Source organism: Suricata suricatta, chromosome 3 (assembly GCF_006229205.1).
Source record: "Suricata suricatta isolate VVHF042 chromosome 3, meerkat_22Aug2017_6uvM2_HiC, whole genome shotgun sequence".
NCBI classification, from domain to species: Eukaryota; Metazoa; Chordata; class Mammalia; order Carnivora; family Herpestidae; genus Suricata; species Suricata suricatta.
The window spans coordinates 116,422,582-116,443,018 of record NC_043702.1 but is presented as its reverse complement, the minus strand read 5'-3'; the positions used below and the strand labels follow the sequence as shown (position 1 = coordinate 116,443,018).

Here is a 20,437-nt window from a genome sequence, read left to right as displayed (position 1 = left end):
AGGAACCTCCACACTGTTTTCCAGAGTGGCACATAGTAGCAAAATATTTACTATTGAAGCTTGAAAAGATGTGAGTTCTTTGTGTGCAATCTTTCATTTATGCATGTGAGAGGGTTGTCTTTTTTTTAATGTTTTTACATTGTGGTACTTGTTTTGCTAGTTGGTGGTATTTGCTTATTTAATACATTCCATTAAGGTCAGAAATTACATGCTGGGGTTTTTTTTGTTTTTTGGTTTTTTTGGTTTTTTCCCCCCCTAGGAAGTGTGTCTTGGGATTTTCCCTTATTATTTTCGTTACTTTATTTTTTCCTCTTCTTTTTTTGGTGGTGGGGATGGTTATGTTTAAATGAAGTTGCTTTTACAACACCAAAGACTTAATCATCCATTTCCTATATAAAAGGTAGCTACTTTTTTGCATGGACCTCAAGTGTATTGTAGTATAGAGGTGGAATTTAAGGAAAGGTATTAAGCAGGCTGTGTTTTAGCTTATGGGCAAGTAATAAATTGTATCATTTATCTTGAATGTATCATAGATAAGCTGCTATATAATGATTGCCACTTCAGATAGCTGTGAAATTAGGTGATTAACTAGTTGTTACTTAACCTTCTAATTTCTGTATAAGTCCAAGTACATGAAATAAAAGTTGGGGATTTGATTTTTTACCTTGCTTTTCTGTTTGGACTGTAATTGTAACTGCTGTAGTGTAAATGATGGAAAATAATTGCATATGTTAAAAAAATAAATAAACAGAAAAAAAGGCTCTTTTCATGATTTGGCTATTGTTGAAAGTGCTGCCATGAACATTGGGGTACATGTGCTCCTATGCATCAGCACTTCTGCATCCCCTGGGTAAATCCCTAGCAGTGCTATTGCTGGGTCATAGGGGAGTTCTATGGATAGTTTTTTGAGGAACCTCCACACTGTTTTCCAGAGCGGCTGCACCAGATTACATTCCCACCAACAGGGCCAGAGGGTCCCTATTTCTCTACATCCTCGCCAGCATCTGTAGTGGGACCAGTTTAGATCTGTGTTTACACCACATGCTTTTAAACAAATAGCCACTGAACATTGCTTTCTGAGAAACTGGAATATATTTGATTGAGTCGGTGTGCATTGTAAAGTTGTAGTTCATTGAAAGACTTCCTAATGGAAATATATATTATTTTAATCAGCTGTGATTACTGAAAGCAGAAAAGGGGGAGGACCTCTTTTAAAAGAGAGAAAGCAGGGGCCCCTGGGTGACTCAAATCAGTCATATGTCCAACTTCAGCTCAGGTCATGATCTCATGGGACGTGAGTTCGAGCCCCGCATCAGGCTGGCTACTGTCCGCCCAGAGCCCACTTGGGGTCCTCTATCCCTCTCTCTGCCCCTCCTCAGCTCATGCTCGCTCGCTCTCTCTCAAAAATAAACATTTTTTTAAAAAAAGAAAAACTGCATATGTAAGAACTACCCTTGATTATAAAAGAAAATGCTAACTGGAAAAAAAAATAACCGTGACTTAACAAACACCCACAATATGCTTACATGGTTTTTACTCTCAAACTTCTGCTTTTACGTATAGAAAAGAAAGATGTAGAAAAGTGTTGTGCCCTGAGAGCCTGGTTGAAGTTGAGGCAAAGCTGCAAATGCAAGAAATTCAATAAATACAAAAGGAGGTTGAATTTCTTTGAGATTAGGCTTCTCTCATCGGCAAATTTCAAAGTTTGATTAGAAGACTTTGATAGAAAACAGCCAGAGATACTGTAATTATAGGCACCCAGAGAGCTCTAGTTCTGAATTAATTTACACTAACGTTCTATTGTATAATGTTGGTCACAGTAAGTATTAGTGGGTGCTTACATTTCTGTAAAACCTCTGAATTGTGTATCATTTGTTAAGGCAGCTAATGTTGGTTATTTTTGTCCTTAACTTTTACTGCTACATACAAAACCATACCTGAACACCTTCGTACCTAACTCAGTATCTCAGTGTGCCACTCCTCTGGGAAAGCAGAGGCATCCCACTTCCTCTGGTTCTTCATACCCTAATTGTCGGCAGCAGGCTTAGGAGACATGGAAACCCTCAAGCTTTCAAACCCAAACCTGTAGCAGGAATGTAAACATCAGAGCATCCCAACGTCCTCTTCCATTCAGCACCGCACAGAATAGATCAGGGGTCCTGGGGCAGGCCAGGCTCTGGCACAAGAAAATGCCACAGAAGACAAAACCCCATATTTTATTCATAGAAGAATCCAGAAAGAGTCTCAGAAATACCACTGGCCACGTGAGGTGCTTGGGAATGAAGGCACTAGAAGGCAGCTTGTCAGTCTAGATTAAGGTCACAAACCAGCTGCCAGTGTAGAGTGACCCAGCAGCTCCGCCTCTGAGAATAAACTCAGCAAACGACAGGAAGCACAATAATTAGCCATTGCTGGGGCGCTGGTAAGAGATCTGTGACACACGCATCAAATAGAAGAGCATTAATCAGCAAGAAGTCTTTATGTTGTTCATAACTGCTGTACAGAATACACAGTGTGGGGACTAGTCCTGGGATGAAGGGATAAGGAAGAGACCACTGGTTGCATTTCCCTGATGTACCTTTGAACTGTGCTCCATGTGAATGTCCTTGCTAGTCCGGGCCTTACTCTTCAGAGATGAAGTGAGGTCTGTGCTGTATTTAACCCATTTGAGAGTTTTGGCTCTGTGGTGGGGGCACGCATCGGGGTGGTATTTATAGAAAGCTGCGGGATCAAAAGAGATTTGGTTTAGTTCTGTGTGTGTGTGTGTGTGTGCGTGTTTAATTTCATATAAAATTGTCTACATTCAACAGGTTTTTACTAAGTGTCAGTTTTCCATGGTTCAACAAATAAAAAGATTGGAGATACTAGGACATACATGTTTGCACAATGGAAAATTTCAGCAGAAAGGAAGAGAGAGGGGCGCCTGGGTGGCTCAGTTGGTTAAGCGTTGGACTTCAGCTCAGGTCATGATCTCACAGTTTGTGGGTTCGAGCCCTACGTCAGGCTCTGTGCTGGCAGCTCGGAGCCTGGAGCGTGCGTCGAATTCTGTGTGTCCCTCTCTCTCTGCCCCTGTCCCACTCATGCTCTGTCTCTGTTTCTCAAAAAATGAATAAACATTTAAAAATTTAAAAAAATAAAAGGAAGAGACAGATCATGGGGGGAGAAGGCTTATCAAAGAAGCGAAGTTCTTTAAAAGGATGCAGAGAGCTGCTGTCCTTACTTCCGCTGCAGGGAAGGAGGAGGGTAAGTGGGCGAAGCACAGGGCAGTGGGGGGCGGGAGGGACTTAGGGACGGGGGGCAGGGGGGTGGCTCCCCAGCTGTGAATGTGGACCAGACCTGCAGGGACACCCAGGCACTTGTGTCGGGTTTGGCTTATCCGCACATATTGATACTGCTTTATACTGTACAGACTTTTCCGGAAAGTATTAGGATAACATTTATGAATAAGCCATTTTTTTAACTTTTTTTTTAACTTTACCTTAGGAACTTCAGTGCTCGCTGACCCACAGGTGTCCAGTGAGAACCTCCTGAAGGTCACAGAGTATGGCGAGAACATCACCCATATTGCCACCAGCAACACAGTGTCCTTTACTTTCCTCATAAGCCTTCTTTTAAGGAATTTCTGCCCTGTACTTCTCACAGGTATTAAAAAGATTTAAAGAAGGAGAATTTCAGGGGCACCTGGGGGGCTCCGTCAGCTAAGTAAGTGTCCAACTCTTGATTTCAGGTCAGGTCATGATCTCACAGCTTGTGAGTTCAAGCCCTGTGTTGTCCCCTGTGCTGACAGCTCAGAGCCTGGAGCCTGCTTCAGATTCTGTGTCTCCTTCTCTCTCTGCCCCTCCCACACTCTGTCTCTCTCTATCTGTCTCTTTCTCAAAAATAAATAAATTAAAAAAAAAAAAAAACAGGAGAATTTCAGGGTTAGGAAGAGGCTTAGTAAGTATTCAATCTAAACACTTTACATTAAAACTGGGGGTGCGGGGGAGAGAATACATCCTGAAAAGCTTTAAACACGATGTGTCAATATATGTTCTTCCTAACAGTATATGAAGGCCCTTCCCCACATGTTTGCCCACAGAGTACATTATCAGTCTCTTCATGTTTTCATTCCTTCCCAGATTTCCAGAAGTAGACTACAGGATTCATACACGCATGGCCCTCACAGCCTGTGAGCTGACAGCCCTAGAGGGGGCCTGATGGTAGGAACGTTGATTGGCTTAGCTAAATTAACTCACACAATAACATACGAGGAAAAAATGAAATGAAACTGCCTGATTTTTTTTAAACTTACACATAATTCCTCAACTCAATGTTAAAATTTTTCAGTCTTTTTTTTAAATTTTCAGTCAGGTAAGGATCCACCTTCAGCTCAGGTCATGATCTCATAGTTGGTAAGTTTGAGCCTCATGTTAGGCTCTCTGCTTACAGCTCAAAGCCTGGAGCTTGCTTCCGATTCTGTGTCTCCCTCTCTCTCTGCCCCTCCCCAACTCACTCGCTCGCTCTCTCGCTCTCTCTCTCTCTCAAAAATAAACATTAAAAATATGTTTTAAGGGCGCCTGGGTGGCTCAGTCGGTTAAGTCTCCGGCTTCCGCTCAGGTCAGATCTCACGTTCGTGAGTTCGAGCCCGGCGTCAGGCTCTGTGCTGACAGCTAGCTCAGAGCCTGGAGCCTGCTTCTGGTTCTGTGTCTCCTTCTCTCTCTGCCCCTCCCGTTCTCATGCTCTGTCTCTCTCTGTATCAAAAATAAATAAAACATTAAAAAAAGTATTTTTTAAAAAATAACCACTACTTCCTAATCTGTCCTTTTATAAGACATGTAAGTAATTAGACTGGATTTCATATTTGCTCTCTGGTGTACCCAATCTTAACCACATATTTTAAAAAGGGAAGAAAAGAATCCATTTTTTTCATGCAATTTTCAAGTAAAATGTCATTGGTTCATCTTAATATGTTAGCATCTATTCATTTTCTGGGCCATAAATATAAGTGAATGTCTTTTTTTCCCCTTAGGAGACTCTGGTGTTGGGAAAACCACTACCATTAATCAAATGCTTGAAAAGTTGGAGGGCCCTGGAGCGTTTGATGTGAAATATGGGTCAATTTTAGGAGAAGTCCTGTTGTATAACGAAATTAAAAAATCAAGGTTGTATATTTAAACTCTAAATTTGATTTGTCTGGTAAAAAAAGAAATTTGCTCTAATATATGTGCCTTGTTTTAAAAAGCAAACTTGTTATGTAAAAATGCAGAATTACTCAAAAGAGGAGTTAAGAAGAAAATCTTTACTTTTCTAAACTATTAACTCCTAGATTAATTCCTTTAAATGAGAGTTTTTTACATTTATTTTAAATATAAGTAAATTTAAAATCGTAATTTTTTTACATAACAAAGTGCACCTATGAACTATTTTCCATCCTGAAAAAAATGCACCTAAAACATACAAGTGAGGTGTTGCATGTAATGGGTTTTCCTGCGCTGGAAATACATTTTCTTCTCATCCAATACAAAAGCACTCTTTACAAAGAACTTTGCCATTCTCTCTGTCCCTTCTTGAATTAAGAAAGAAGGAATGAAAAAGAGTTCTAAATTGTGCAAATAAAAAGTGCAAATTTTTAAAGTTAATTAAAACGTTAGAGAGGTGCGCTGTTGTTTGGACAGAATAAGCTGGCGGCGCCATGTCGGGCCCTCCTGTCAGATGCCCATGTCCGGCGCCCTCTCCAGGCTCAGCATGAGCCCTGGTCCTAGGGCCCAGGCACAGGTGCAGAAGAGACACGTGCGTGCCCTCCAGGCAGTCTCCTGGTGGGAAGCCCGGCTGCCCCTTCTTCCCAAGACATGGAGAATTCCTGCACTTGTCTCTACCCAGTGCCACTCTTGGTCTGGGCCACTGTCACCTAATGTTACATGAACGATTCTGGAAGAGAATCCCACTATTCCTAAATGAGGCAGTAAAAAATCAGAAAACATTTAATAACATGGGAATCGTTCCTTATATGAATTATTATAAATAGTGGACTTTAAAAACAAATCTCACTCTCTGTTTACTATTTAAACTGAAGTGGGTTTTAATAAAGAAAGACAACATTAAAAAGAAACACCTGAAGCCAAAACCAAACTAGAGGTGAATGGGACTTTCATTTTATAAAGGGACACGTGAGTTAATGGTTTCTTACCCATTGGAAATAACGATAGCCTGGCATCCTAGGAATTTGTCCGGTTTATTTAAAAAACATTTTTTTAATGTTTATTTATTTTTGGGAGACAGAGACAGAGCACACGTGGGGTTTGGGCAGAGAGAGGGAGGGAGACATAGAATCCAAAGCAGGCTCTAGGCTCTGGGCTATCAGCACAGAGCCCAAACGCGGGGCTTGAACTCACAAGCGGTGAGATCATGACCTGACCCCCCCAGGTGCCCCTGTCCGGTTTGTTTTAGAGTAAATCTGTGTTGATAACTTTGGGTATTGGTTTTCACAGTGACAGTGATGACACCATGTTAGCCTGTAGAAGTACAAACAGGAAAAAATATGTTTCCCTATAGGAGAAAGAGAGAGAAACTCAGCCACAGTGACACTTTGATTATATTTTGTTCAGCCGGCTACTCTGGTAAATGAGCAGATCTTGAATCTGTAAAACCTTCTGTCCAACAGCCTGAAGCAGAATATCAGCATCTTGCTCTCTGAAGCTCAAAAGGCAGCATCTGGAAGTCTAGGTACATATTAAATACCTTGTGTGAAAACCGCTCCCTGTCTCAGCTCAGGCAAGTCACGCAGCGCATGTCAGGACTCTCGGCACCAACATTTCCACTCATGATTTCAAATCAACAGTCCCGGAAAGCATCCACTCCCATCAAACCGCCGAGCCCCACCCCAAACCTGGAATAGTTATGGACAACTTGCCAGAAAGTGGGACTCTGGCTTCCCATGGGGGGCCCAGGACCAGGTCTCCAAGTCCCTGGAGGCAGCGTCGGGCTGTTGTGTCCTCTGGTGCTTGTGGAGAAGTTAAAGTTGTGGATGAGCTTCCCGAACCTCATCCGGGTGAGCCTGACCGAGGGGTCTGAGACTGGCCCCCCACTTCCGAAGAGCAAGAGCCGACCACCGGAGAGAGCTGCCGGAAGGGGGACCTGCGCAACATTCCTGCCACGAGTTTCGGGGTCTGGTTTGCCTGTTAGGTTGGGTGTCGCACCATCCCAGGGGGCCATGGTGGACGAGCCTCACTTGGGGATGGGTGGGTCCTGGTTCCAAAGCCTTCTAGGGACAGGCCTGCTTTCACACCTCTCACGTGCACTGTCTTTCAGCAGATGCCCACCGTCTTGCAAACCTGAATATTTTTAAGTCATAGAAAGTTACCCGTGTCAGTTGTGCAGAAATGTACAGAGAGTTCGTGGCTCTCATCCCATAGCACGTGGCCATGGTGGCAGAGATGCTGCATGCCCCATACGAGCAGGGAAGTTGCTGGAAACATTCCTCTCACTGAGCTGTCCTCAGATCAATGTCTTGAAAAGGACAACAATGTAAAATTATGTCATTTTCATATTTCCCAACACCTTAAAATAAATGATGAATATTCTTAAAGTACTCTAAATTTGTGTTTCTTTCCCTATTTGGCATAACAGATGGGAAGACTATTAAAAAGCCAGAAGTCAAAGCTGATGAAAGTTCATCGAAAAATAATAATAAAGGAATTATCACCTCAACAATAAATTTCAGCATCAATATGAGCGCCGCCAAAGCTAAGGAGATGATCCTTAAGAAGTTAGTCAGAAGGACGAAAGACAGTCTTGGGGCACCAAAGAGCAACCGGGTAAAACCCCCCATGTCTGCTGACCTGCTTCACGTGATGTGATTCGGTTTAATTAATAGTAATAAGCAGAAAAGGATAAGTGTAACATAGAGTCCTGCACTTTACTAGAAAATGCAGTTTATAACAGAGGCTTTGGGTTTTCGTTTTAATTTTTTTAACATTTATTTATTTTTGAGGGAGACAGCACGAGTCAGGGAGGGGCAGAGAGGGAGGGAGACACAGAATCAGAAGCAGGCTCCAGGTCCTGAGCTGTCACCACAGAGCCTGACGTGGGGTTCAAACCCCATGATCATGACCTGAGCCGAAGTCAGACGCTTAACCAACTGAGCCACCCAGGCACCCCATGGAGGCTTTGGTTTTAAAATAAGTATAATACCATCTCCAACATGATGAATTATACTAATTCCGGATTACTAAAGTTGAAAGAAGTTTCTGGAATCTACATTAAATGTGACCAGAAAAGACAGGAAAATGTGTTAGAGCCTTTGGTTTGGGAACAGTATATTAGACCACATTTTCTTCCCATGACCGTGGATTGGGACCATTAAAAACCACAATTCCACTGAGTAAATTTTTCACATTTATCGGCTTTATTCAGTTACTCGTGAATCTGCGAGGCATTCATCCAGGAGACAGAAAGGAGCTCCGAGGAGCTGCACAAAATGAAAGACTTTTACAGGCAGGAGGGCACGGGCGCAAGGAGGTTACTCCAGCCCAGCAGCGGTTGGTCATGGTGGTCTCACTTTCCTCCAGGGTGGCACGTTCCACCGGCCAGAGGACCTCACGTGCTGAGGGTCTGGCTTAAGATTCCATTCTGGACAGAGCAGACAACTTGCTAAGTCTGGGTTTGATGACACGGGGCTCACCGTTGAGTAACGGCTGAGGGCCTGCTGTCTTATTCTGAACATGACAGAAAGAGAGAAATTACCCACATCCTCAGGGAAGGGTACCAAGAGAAGGATCTCATGGAGTAGTTTCCGCTCTTCTGAAAACATGTTGTGTTCTGAAATCCTGTCCCCACAATGGAATTTGGGCTGCTGCCTCTCACTAGAAAAATAGGGCCTTCGTGACACATAACTTTGTTCTCACTCCACAGCATAATTACTCTTCATAATTGGTAATTTAAAGAAAGGCAATACTAACTTGTGTTCTAAAACCCTTTGTCTTCCTCAAGATTGTAATTTTCATTGATGACCTGAACATGCCCGAATCAGACATGTACGGGGTCCAGCCCCCCCTGGAGTTCATCAGACAGCTGCTGGATTTGGGAGGACTTTACGACACCAAGACGCTCACATGGAAGGTTCGGTGGATCTAAGATATTGTTCACGTTAACTGTTGTTCCTCAACAGTTAATTAAATATTTATAACAGTGCTGAGTGAATTGAGAAATTCAGAAAATCCAGTCAAATGACCATATAGAACAAGTCTGAAACCCTAATTTAACCAATGACATCTTTGCAACTTGGCATAGGTCTGTGGGCTGATGAGAATCATTGTAGTGAGATTAAATACTGGTAAAAATTACAAGTGTCCTAGAGGCTTGATTTCTGGGTATATGTAAATGCTCACTATTACTAATCATATCAGCTGTTAACCGGACTTTTTGGTGCCTCAGCAGTTAACGCATATGAGGAAAGCTGGTGAAAATGTGCTCTGACAAATACATCCTTACCCTCTATGGAAGACTACTCTTCATCTTTCTTTCTTTCTTTTTTTTTTTTTAATTTTTCCTAATGTTTCTTTTTGACGGGGAGTGGGGGAAGGGCAGAGGGAGAGGGAGACACAGAATCTGAAGCAGGCTCCAGGCTCTGAGCTGTCAGCACAGAGCCTGACCTGGGGGTCTCAAACCCATGAACCATGAGATCATGACCTGAGCCCAGATCGGACGCTTAACCGACTGAGCCCCCAGGTGCCCCTCTTCATCTGTATTTTCAAGAACAGAGATCAGGGATCTTCAGCCATATTGCAAAGTTCAACAAATGCCTGGGAGCTGTTCCTGTGCGATTATTTTTGTTAATTTGGAGCCAAAACAGAATGGCTTAAGTTTTCTGAAAAGGAAATGCACATGCCTCATTCGGTTCCTTCTCTGGAAATCACAAGCCCTGTGCTCCAGAACAGACTGTATCTGCAGAATTAGATGGTCGCATTACAAACGGTTTTGTGTCTTGGACGAACTTCGGCCTAGGGTCCTGGACAGCACCCTGGCTGGTGAGTGGTGTCAGCTCAGATGCCAGAGGGACCCACGGTGGAGGGGAAAACCCAGAGATAGCTTGGGGAGAATCCAGGAGATGAGGACAAAAAACAGCGCAAGAAATGGGGCTGGAAACCAGCCTGGAGAAGTTCTGGAACTGAGAAGAAAGCGAAACCAGCCTTTTGTGAGGTTTCTGTGGCTGGGCCAGGACCCCAGGCAGAAACAGACTTGTTCAGGACAGCCCCTTGTGCTGGGCCCCGCCCAGCTCTGTGGGGCTGGGCTGTTGTGATGTGTTGTGAGGTGACAGTGTGTCCCCAAGCTAACCCTGGAGACACCACCATGTTCCTCTGGCTCCCGGCTCATCACCAGGTCCTCTCCTCTAGCCTCAGTAACATGTTGCTTATTTTCCAGTCATTGCTTTTTAAAGGATATGCTATTTCTTGATGACCTTTAGGAAGTCTCCTAGAAGTAACATGACTTGGAATTACAGTTTAGGATTTTGGTTACTTCTAAGAACATCAATTTGTTACCACCATAATTTTTGTTTTTGCAGTAAGGGATTTTTTCTGTCTAAACAAATGTAGATCTTGTGTTCATTGGGGGCTGGGAAGTGGGGGGTATTTCACCTTCTGCAGGCCCATGTACGTGTCCTCTTCCCTCTGCCTGCAGAGCATTCAAGATCTTTCTCTGGTCGCGGCTTGTGGCCCTCCGGCAGCGAGGAGGCACATCAGCCCACGTCTCCTCAAACACTTTTCCATCCTGGTGCTGCCGCAGCCTCCACAGAGCGCCTTATGTACCATTTTCCAGGTAACCTGCCCACTCCGTTATCTACTGAGAAAGAATTTTAGTTCCACGATGTGAGAGAAAACACGAGACTTAAAACTGACATGGAACGAAAGTTCCCTTCAGGGGCAGGTTTCACCCCCTTCTCCCACATTCTCTGCCATGGTTGTCATTTGTCTCTAACTAGCAAAACCATGTCGGTGTGCATCAGAAATACATGTGGTGCACACTTTTTAAAATATTTTTTTAGTTTATTTATTTTGAGAGAGAGACAGAGCATGAGCAGGGGAGAGGTAGAGAGAGAGGGAGAGAGAGCATCCCAAGCAAGCTCCCCGCTGTCAGCACAGAGCCCAACACAGGACTCGATCCCATGAACATTGAGATCATGACTGGAGTCAAAATCAAGCCCCCCAGGTGGCCCGAGAAACACCTGTGGTGCACCTTTAATGCATCTTTACAACCAAAACCCCCAGACCCCATCTTGACAGGACTCTGACCCAGTGTCTCTGGGCTGGAGCTCAAGGAGCTGCATTATTCACCAGCCCACCTGGATTTTTGCCAAATTGATTTCTTCCTTTTGTTTCTTGATAGAATAAAAAATGAGAGAAAAAAATCTGAAACACCTTATTAGAGAAATGGCTCAACTTGAAATTAGTTTGATTAGAAAAATAAATCTGGAGGGCACCTGGATGGTTCAGTTAGTTAAGCGTCTGACCACAGCTCAGCTCATGATCTCATGCTTTGTGAATTTGAGCCCCGCATCGGGCTCTGTGCTGACAGCTCAGAGCCTGGAGCCTGCTTCGGATTCTGTGTCTCCCTCTCTCTCTGCCCCTTCCCTGCTCATGTTCTGTCTCTGTCTCTCTCTCAAAAGTAAATACAAACACTAAAAATTTTTCAAAGAAAGATACATCTGCAAGAGTACTAATTTCTTCAAAACTAATTATGTGTTTTTCTTCTTTATAATATAAATTTTAAATACTAATTTTCAATCTGTTTTTCAAAAAGCACTTGGCAATTCTGCACAGTGACCCACATCTAAAAGAATATCCTGATGTAGAAGAACATGTGTGTACATGTATATATATGTCTGTACATGTGTACATGAACCCAGACTGAGGTAATGGTTGTATCACTTTCTGTTTCATCTCATGGCCTCTGTTGGCGAGCAGAGAAGTGGAAGAGGTTCTAGGGCTCCTGGCAGGGTGCACACAAGTGGGGCACAAATCCTCCCCAGAGAGCACACAGCACATGCCTCTAGATCATTCACCAAACTCGGACCGGCTGGAATTTTCCCCAGTTTGCAACACGATGCCATTAATCCTCCATGAGAGTACACGCCTCTCCTTTCTAGAAGGGAGTGTCTAGGAAGGATCATGCTTAAAATTGGGGGTTAACCCTACCATTTCTTCCTAAAGGCCCATTTGGGAATGTATTTCTCCATCAACAACTTCCCCATCCACATCCAGAGATATCAGGATCAAATGACATCCTGCTCACTGGCCCTGTATCACCACGTATGCCGGAACATGCTGCCGACTCCCGCCAAGTGCCACTACATGTTTAACCTTCGAGACGTGTTTAAGGTGTGTTTTCAATTCACCCTCTGGTTTCACGGTACATTTTACGTTGAGCAGATGTACTTTTACTAACTCGACCCTTTCTCCATTTCTCTGCCATCAACATGCAATTATTAGAAGAGGGAAAAGGAAAATCCAGGTTGGTTCATTTTGCTATTCATTAGCCTCTTATCCTAGGAGCCATGTAAAAAAGAATCATTAAGATAATTCCATGTGGAGAATTCGGCGATGGCGCTGCTAAGACCATATTGAGATTCTCAGCAGGGAAGGCACAGATGTGGGGTTGGCTCTGTTTCTGAGATGGTACTGCAGCTCTCAGGAAATGCGAGCCTACATGCATTTCATAAATGTGCTGAATCCCCACGAGCCTTGCTCTTTACGGCGGGACATGTTGTCAGCCAGCACTGCTGACTCGGTCGTTAGCCTCGATCGAATAATTTTCTGAATGAAAATGCGAAGAAAAGCTATTTTGCATTTGATCTTTCTCTCCTTGCCATGGACCATAGTCCAAGATAGTGCATATCCTGTTAGAATCCCAGGTCACAATCATAGGATTCCCGTACCAATGGGAAGAAGCACACCTCGGTCACCCTCAGCCCCCGCCCTCCAGGTTTGTACCAACGTCCAGACTCGGGGCTTCCCATGCTGGTGAGGCGTTCATGGGGCTTGGCTTAGGGGTTGGTCCTCAGACCCTGTCCCTCCAGGGTGGACGCCATGCCTTCTTTGCCTGACTTGTAACCTGTCCATCTCCTCAAAACTTATTTGTTGCATGTAGAACTGGACAATTCTTACCTTGAATAATTGCTTCTATTTTTACGGAATCATAAACATGCAAAACTTCACTTCACATCCTGCCTTCTCATGTTAAAAAGGAAACCTCGGGCGCCTGGGTGGCTCAGTTGGCTGAGCGTCCAGCTTCAGCTCAGGTCATGATCTCACAGTTCATGAGTTCGAGCCCCGGGTCAGGCTGTGTGCTGACAGCTCAGAGCCTGGAGCCTGTCTTCAAATTCTGTGTCTCCCTCTCTCTCTGCCCCTCCCCTGTTCATACTGTCTCTCTCTGTCTCTCAAAAATAAATTTTAAAAAACATTAAAAAAAAAAAAGGAAACCTCATGTTACGATCTCTAACAGCTTCTCCTAGGCTTACTGCAGGCTGAGAAGGCCATCATCAACTCTAAAGAGATGGTGGCCCTGTTCCTTGCTCACGAGGCCACTCGAGTGTTCCATGATCGCTTGATCGATGATCCTGAGAAGGGGCTTTTCTATCAGATTCTTTCAAAGGAACTTGAGAATTATTTTCAGGTAAACTTATTTTTTAAAAAGTATTTCAAATGGTATCTTGGGCAAAAGTACTGTTTTCTAAAAATCCTCAGACCTTTATTTTAATTTTTTAAAAATTTTAAATTATTTTTTAAAATTTTAATTATTTTAGAGAGTGTGAGCACAAGCAGGGGAAGGGGCAGAGGGAGACAGAGAATCTCAGACGGGCTGTATGCTGAGCACGGAGCCCAACACAGGGCTTGATCCCATGAACCTTGAGATCATGACCTGAGCCAAAATCAAGAGTCACACAGATGCTCAACCGACCGAGCCCCCCAGGTTCCCCCTCAGACATTTCTGTAGTATTAAAAAAGGAACTTTATAACAATCCCATTTTTCACTTGATAATGTCCAAGTAAGTCTGGATTTGCTGTGATGGAAATGATCAGGTCTGGAGGCCTCCACTTGTGCGCATGGCCTCCGTGAGCTCTGAGGCTGCTCGTTTTGCTCCAGGCCAGGCAGGCGTGCGCCCTCTCTGTACCTGCACCCCCTTGAACTTGGCTCTCCCAGGTGCCCTGTTGTCCGAGTCCCGAAGGAAGGGAGGCAGTTCTGTGGATTGGCCTGCGAGGGTTGTAAGGAAGCAGAGGGGCGAGCTTGGGCCGGGCTTCTCTCAGGAGAATTCTGGAGACGCTTTGGAATCCCTTTCCAGAGGTGACTCTGTTCTTTCCTCTCTCCTTTGGCGGTGCCACTTTCTTTCAGCCCATTTGCAGGAGACTCGGACACATAATGAATTCGAAGGTACTACTATATCTACAACAGTAAAAAAAATTTTGGAGCACAAACCTTATCCGTAGAGATACACACATGCACGTAAACTCGGAATATAACACGTGCACATATATGTCAATCTGTGTTTGTGAACGAATGTAATTTTCATGCAAGTCACAAATTCAGAAAGCTTTTGAAAATAGTTTCTAGGGGTGCCTAAGGGGCTCAGTCAGTTGGGTATCCAACTTCATCTCAGGTCATGATCTCGTGGTCCATGAGTTTGAGTCCTGCATCGATCGGGCTCTGTGCTGACGGCTCAGACCCTGGAACCTGCTTCAGATTCTGTGTCTCCCTCTCTTTCCCCCTCCCCTGCTTGTGCTCTGTCTTTCAAAAAATTTAAAAAAAAATTTTTTTTAACTATTCTCTAGACAGTCTCAATCCTTATTTTCTTCCAATCCAAGTTCTCTGCTCCTCAGTCCAGATTCCTCTTGAGGTCTTCATATTAACACATATCACTCTGTCCTCCAATCTTTTTGTTAACATCTAGTAAATAAAATAATCTGTCTGCTAAGTACCCAGGGGTAGTCCACATTCAGCTCAGCCTCCACTCTGTTGTGGAGTCTCTCGGGGCTTGGCCAGCATTCAGTTCTCCCTCGTGGCCTCCTGGGGGTCACCAGCGCCCCCACCTCGAGGCTGTGGTGAGAATGGCACTAATTTTTGTAAATGTTTAGAACAGCTTCTGATGTGTAATAAGTGCCCAGTAAATGTAAGCATTACACTACAGGAAAGAACTAGACCTTACATTGATGCTTCAAATAAGGACAGGTGGTCTGGCAGAAAGAACCTGAACTACAAAGCCAGACCATGGTTTGCTGTCCAGATCTGCCCCCTGCTCCCCGGGGTGCTTCCTGCTCAATGCTCAGAACCACTTGCGAGACCGAGCCGGTATCTGTCCGCTGTGCCCACTGTGCCACCTGTACACCCTGGCCCATTGTTTCCTGCCTCGGCTGGCGTTCCCACCCAAGCCCACATGGGTACCAGAAACCTCGGCACCTCGGCCCACCTAGTAGCCAGCATGCGGCACAGAGTCTCCTGTCTCTGCCTCCACTCGGTGGGTTCCCCCCCCCCCGCCCCCACGATTCTGGCCACCCTGCATCTCCCACTTCCTCTTTTGGTGGACTTTTCCGGCCAGCACCATACCCTTCCAGTTTGAGTGCCCCTTCTCTGGACTCTCACAGGATTCCAGACTCTTCCTACCATACAGCTTAGGATGATGTAATTTTCCAAAATTACCAAAGCAATAATTCTCCCCACCTAGTTTTCGGGGAGCGGATTGTGGTCAGACTTCAGGTGGGAGGTAGCATGTTACCTTGCTATGAAAGACCGGAATTTGCCAGGAGACCGGGACAGCAAGCATGCCCGTGTTGCCTTTAGCCAAACTAGAGGCTCTGTTTGGAATCACCAGTGTTTAATCGCACATGTGTGGAGGCAGGGAGCTGGCATTTTGTCTGGGAAGCATCATCACAGGCGTGGGTTTGCGAAACCACCACCACAGCCGTGACAGAACTGTCCTGCCCCCGCTCCCAGTGCATGGTGGCACTTAACGTGTGAATAAATAAGGGAAGGCTCTTTGGTTTTGATTGTTCCTGAGACTTCAAGTTGCTATTTACACAGCAGGGACTCTTAGGCCCATAGGCCTTTGGGGAGTCCTTAGATGGAAGTCCGCGTCAGTACGTGTGGTTTCCTTTGCGCCCCGTGGATGTCACTCTCTGCATTTAAAATACCATTCTGAGAAAGGCCCCCTACACCTCACTGCCTGAAGGCATCCACCGCACAAGAAGGTTAAGAAGCCCCCCATCCGTTGTCCCCAGAGCTTCTCTGGAGCAGATGTATTGCATTCGCCTTGATAACAAGTAGAGTTTTGCTATTAACACATACTACTCAATTATGATCTTATAATAGGTTAATTGGACCAAAGAGAAACTGATGAACGACTCAACTGTATTTGTGGATTTCTTGGATATAAACAAGCCTCACAGGAAGAAGATGTATCAGAGCACCAATGACTATAACAAACTCACCAGTGTGCTGAGTGAGTTCCAGATGAGGTTAAGTTCAACATCTTCGGAGGTACAGACACACCCTGTGAAATCCGAGGAGTGCTGTGCGTGAGTGTGCGTGTGTGTGCATGTGGGTGCCAACGTAAGAAGGAGCAGGGGAAGAGTGTGCCCTCATCAGGTGGACCATGGAACTGCAGTGTTCCACCGCCCGGTGCTGGCCTTGGCCTCATAAGACAGGTGCCTGACTCAGGCTGTGGGGGCTGTGTGAGCAGAGCGAGTGGAGCTAAGAGATGCGAGAGAGGCCAAGGCCACATAGGGAGCAGCACCCCTTCCATCGTGGGCAGAACAGTGTCTGCATGGAGGTGCCATCAAAGTCACAGATGCCATGACCCAAGTTCCTGGGAGCCCTCCTTTCCCCCACCCCCACAGTGTCCCACCCCAAGACAGGGCAGTAGAGACACAGCCCCGATACTGTGGTCTACCCCTCTCCTCTCTACAGCCCATACCCCCCCTCCTCCTCTCTCCAGCCTGTAAACCCTCCTCCTCCTTCTCTCTCTAACCCATACACCCCTTCTCCTCCTCTCTTCAACCCATACCCCTCCTCCTCCTTCTCTCTCCAGCCCGCACCCCCCCTTCTCCTTGTCTCTCCAGCCCATACCCCTCCCTCTTCCTCTCTCCAGCCTGTAACCCCTCCTCCTCTCTTGGGCCCGTACCCTTTCCTACTCTTCTCTCGAGCCGTACCTCCCCCCCTCCCAGGCATGCCCATGGGAACACTGATGCAGGGACAGGCCTCATGGCACACGTTGACCTTGCACCCATGTGACCTGGTTAACAGGATCAGAGGATACTCACTCTCACTGCTAGGTCCCTGTGTGCACAACTGCAGTGAACACGTGATTTGTCTGTGCCTCCAAACAGTTTACGTGACCCCTTTCCTCCGCCAGACTTTTCATCCCCTGGTGTTCTTCAAGGAAGCCATCCAACACATTGCAAGAGCGGCCAGGATCCTCCGGCAGCCGGGGAGTCACATGTTACTGGTAGGGATTTTAATGGCTCAGATATTCTTAAGTTTGCAAAGTAGAAATTGAGGAGATCTGATAGAATCTACCTCGCTTACAGAAGTCCTGTTTATCCCAGCTTTGTATTTGTGGAAGCTTCCAGCCATCGAGTCCCACAGCAAGACCATTTTCCTCTGTAGGGTTTGTGTAAGAATTGTATCTGCACATTTAAAATGCTTGGTTTTGGAAGGCAGGCAATGGCGCTGCCACCGTCTGTCATGTGCCCTCAGCACTAAGTCTGCAGGTAAATCTTGACTTTGAAAACAGTGCATTAACTGGAGGGTTGACTTAGAAACATGAGTCTTTGCATAGAGTTCTACTTGCAATGAAAACAAGCGGGGGCTAGATTTTTGGACAGTCCCCACATAATTGGAGGAGAGAAAAGCTTCCAGAAGGCTAGATGAAATCCAACATATTTGGCCACTTACGTCACGTCATTTGTGAGCATTTAAGCCATCGTTTATGCTTCTTGCTCATCTGTTTTATACTTTTGTTGTTTATAACTATTTACTTCACACCATTTTTTCCCAGAAGTACCAGAGCTTTCTGTAAACAGACATGTGCAAAACTAATTAAAAGGAGTTAAAAATTGAAAAATTGAAGCAAAAACACAAAAGCAAATACTTTCTCCACCAAAATCCTCACTTTACTAACGTCTCTCATCTCATAAATGACACCAGTGTAGATCTGCTCTGGCCAGAAACCCAGGAACCCCTCGCTCTTTTGCTGTCTCTGTCACACCCCACACCAGGTCATCGGTACATGCTGGTGATGCGACTTCCACAGTCTATTTCAAATCTGCCCTCTGCTCCCAGCTCCTGGGGCTCCTGCAGCCTCGCTCCTCCCGTGGTCCCTGTCACTTGTACCTTGACTCCGCTCCCTAGTCCTGAGCACTCTCTGACCTTATATATTTAATTTGTCACTTACTTATTATCCATCTCCACAATTGGAACAGAAGCTCTGTAAGAGCACTGATTTCCTCTGTCTTGTTTCCATTATCAATGCATTATTTTTTTACTCCCAAATAATACATAGTCTTCGTTCACTTCTTTTACCACAAAATGACTCTCTCTTTCCTAATAACAAGTTTATCAAAAGTTCTCAATTCTAAAATTCCTGAGATTGCATCCAGAATAATTTTTTAAAACCTAACACTCATCTGGAAGCCTGGCTCCTGTCATGTCTTCTCGCAACCCGAGCATCGTATCCGAGACCCCATCAAAAATACAAGCTAGAGCTTGACAAGTCCCTGTTTCCCCTGATCCTACATCTACTATTCCCAGTTAAACTCCATAAATAGATTTTTGCCCTGAGTCAAGCCAGCACTGGGGTTCAGTTGCGTAAAACAGTAAAATGGGGGTGCTCGGGTGGCTCAGTTGAGTTCCGACTCTTGATTTCAGCTCAGGTCATGACCTCACAGTTGTGGAATTGAGCCCCGCCATTGGGCTTTGCACTGACAGCATGGAGCCTGCTTGGGATTCTCTCTGCCCCTATCCCTCGCTATTGTGCCTGCGCACGCTCTCTCGCTCTCTCGCGCTCTCTCTCTCTCTCATAATAAATCTTTTTATTTTTAAAAAATAAAAGCAAAAACAAAAAATTACAGCTAGCATTAAAGAAAAACAAAACCAGCAATATGCCAGGAGGCTGGCCTAGCTTGAGGCTTCAGCAGGGAGAAGCAGCTGGAGGGAGTATAATGACTCCATGAAGAAGATTTTAGAACAGATTTTTTAAAAATACACAATCATAGTCTAGATCAGTTGATTCAAATGAGGTTAGTTGGATAGGTAAAGTAAAAAACGAATCATACAGGACTTCTTCAAAGTACTTAGTTGAGCTGGATTGTGTGACTGAATAACAAACAGCAAGAAAACAAGCTTCTGGAGGCTGCCTGTTCCCTGTGGCTCATGACACTTGTCTCCGTCTTCAGAGCCAGCAGCACGGCACCGTTCTGACCCCTGACTCTTCAGCTGTCACACCGCTCCCTCTGTCTCTCCATCTGACCACAGCTGGGAAAGGTGGCCTATTCTTGAGGACTCATATATTTAGACTGGCCCAACCAGATTTTCCAAAACCCTCTTCTCATTTCAAGGTCCTTAATTGTAATCACCTTGGCAAAGTCTTTTTTGCATATAAGGTACTCTGTTCACAGGTTCTAGGGGCATATTTGGAGGTGACGGCAGCAAGGGCACTACCCTGCCTACCACACACAGTATGAATAGATATTTCAGCTACTTTCAAAGACAGCAAAACAATAATTATTGCAAAAAACAATAATTCTAAAACTATTATTAGGCTTATTACATAGAGATTTAGTATCTATAATAATAGCACAAAAAAGGAAAGGACAAACGTAGCTCTGCTGGAGCAAAGTTTCTATGTTTTACTGGAATTAAGTCAGAATTGAGGATATTGATAAAATATCCAGTATAATTACTAGACAAACCATGAAAAATATAACTCAAAAACTATATTATAGAAAACAAAGGAATTAGAACTCTAGAAAATATTGAGTTAAGACTAAAGGTAGTAAAGGAGAAACAAAAGGGAAAAAGACACGAGACATGTAAAAAACACCAATATGACAGATGTAAATCAAATCATGTCAATCATAACATTAAATATAAATACACTAAATGTTCCAGTAAAAGGACCAAGATCATAGGAAGGATTTTTTTTCTTTAATTTTTTTAATACTTCATTACCAAGTTGGTTTCCATATAACACCCAGTGCTCTTCTTCATAAGTGTCCCTCACAGAGAGGATTTTTTTCTTTTTATTTTATTTTATTTTTTTAAGTAGTTTATTGTCAAATTAGTTTCCATACCACACCCAGTGCTCTTCCCCACAAGTGCCCTCCTCCATCACCTCCACCTCTTCTCCCCGCTTTAACCCTCAGTTTGTTTTCAGTATTCAGTAGTCTCTCAAGTTTTGCATCCCTCTCTCTCC

The 20,437-nt window shown here is 44.6% G+C and overlaps 1 protein-coding gene across 1 annotated transcript in view; it reads left to right on the top strand.

The window, feature by feature from the left end:
• The window catches only part of DNAH14 (dynein axonemal heavy chain 14), a 296,737-nt gene that overhangs the window by 172,173 nt on the left and 104,127 nt on the right, over positions 1 to 20,437 (top strand). Inside the window, exons 44-53 of the mRNA XM_029934922.1 lie at positions 3,484 to 3,642; positions 5,009 to 5,141; positions 6,641 to 6,702; positions 7,606 to 7,793; positions 8,968 to 9,096; positions 10,657 to 10,794; positions 12,186 to 12,353; positions 13,477 to 13,647; positions 16,336 to 16,503; positions 17,378 to 17,470. Of these exons, the coding sequence (XP_029790782.1) occupies positions 3,484 to 3,642; positions 5,009 to 5,141; positions 6,641 to 6,702; positions 7,606 to 7,793; positions 8,968 to 9,096; positions 10,657 to 10,794; positions 12,186 to 12,353; positions 13,477 to 13,647; positions 16,336 to 16,503; positions 17,378 to 17,470 (1,409 nt within the window). The remainder of the gene's footprint in view (positions 1 to 3,483; positions 3,643 to 5,008; positions 5,142 to 6,640; positions 6,703 to 7,605; positions 7,794 to 8,967; positions 9,097 to 10,656; positions 10,795 to 12,185; positions 12,354 to 13,476; positions 13,648 to 16,335; positions 16,504 to 17,377; positions 17,471 to 20,437) is intronic.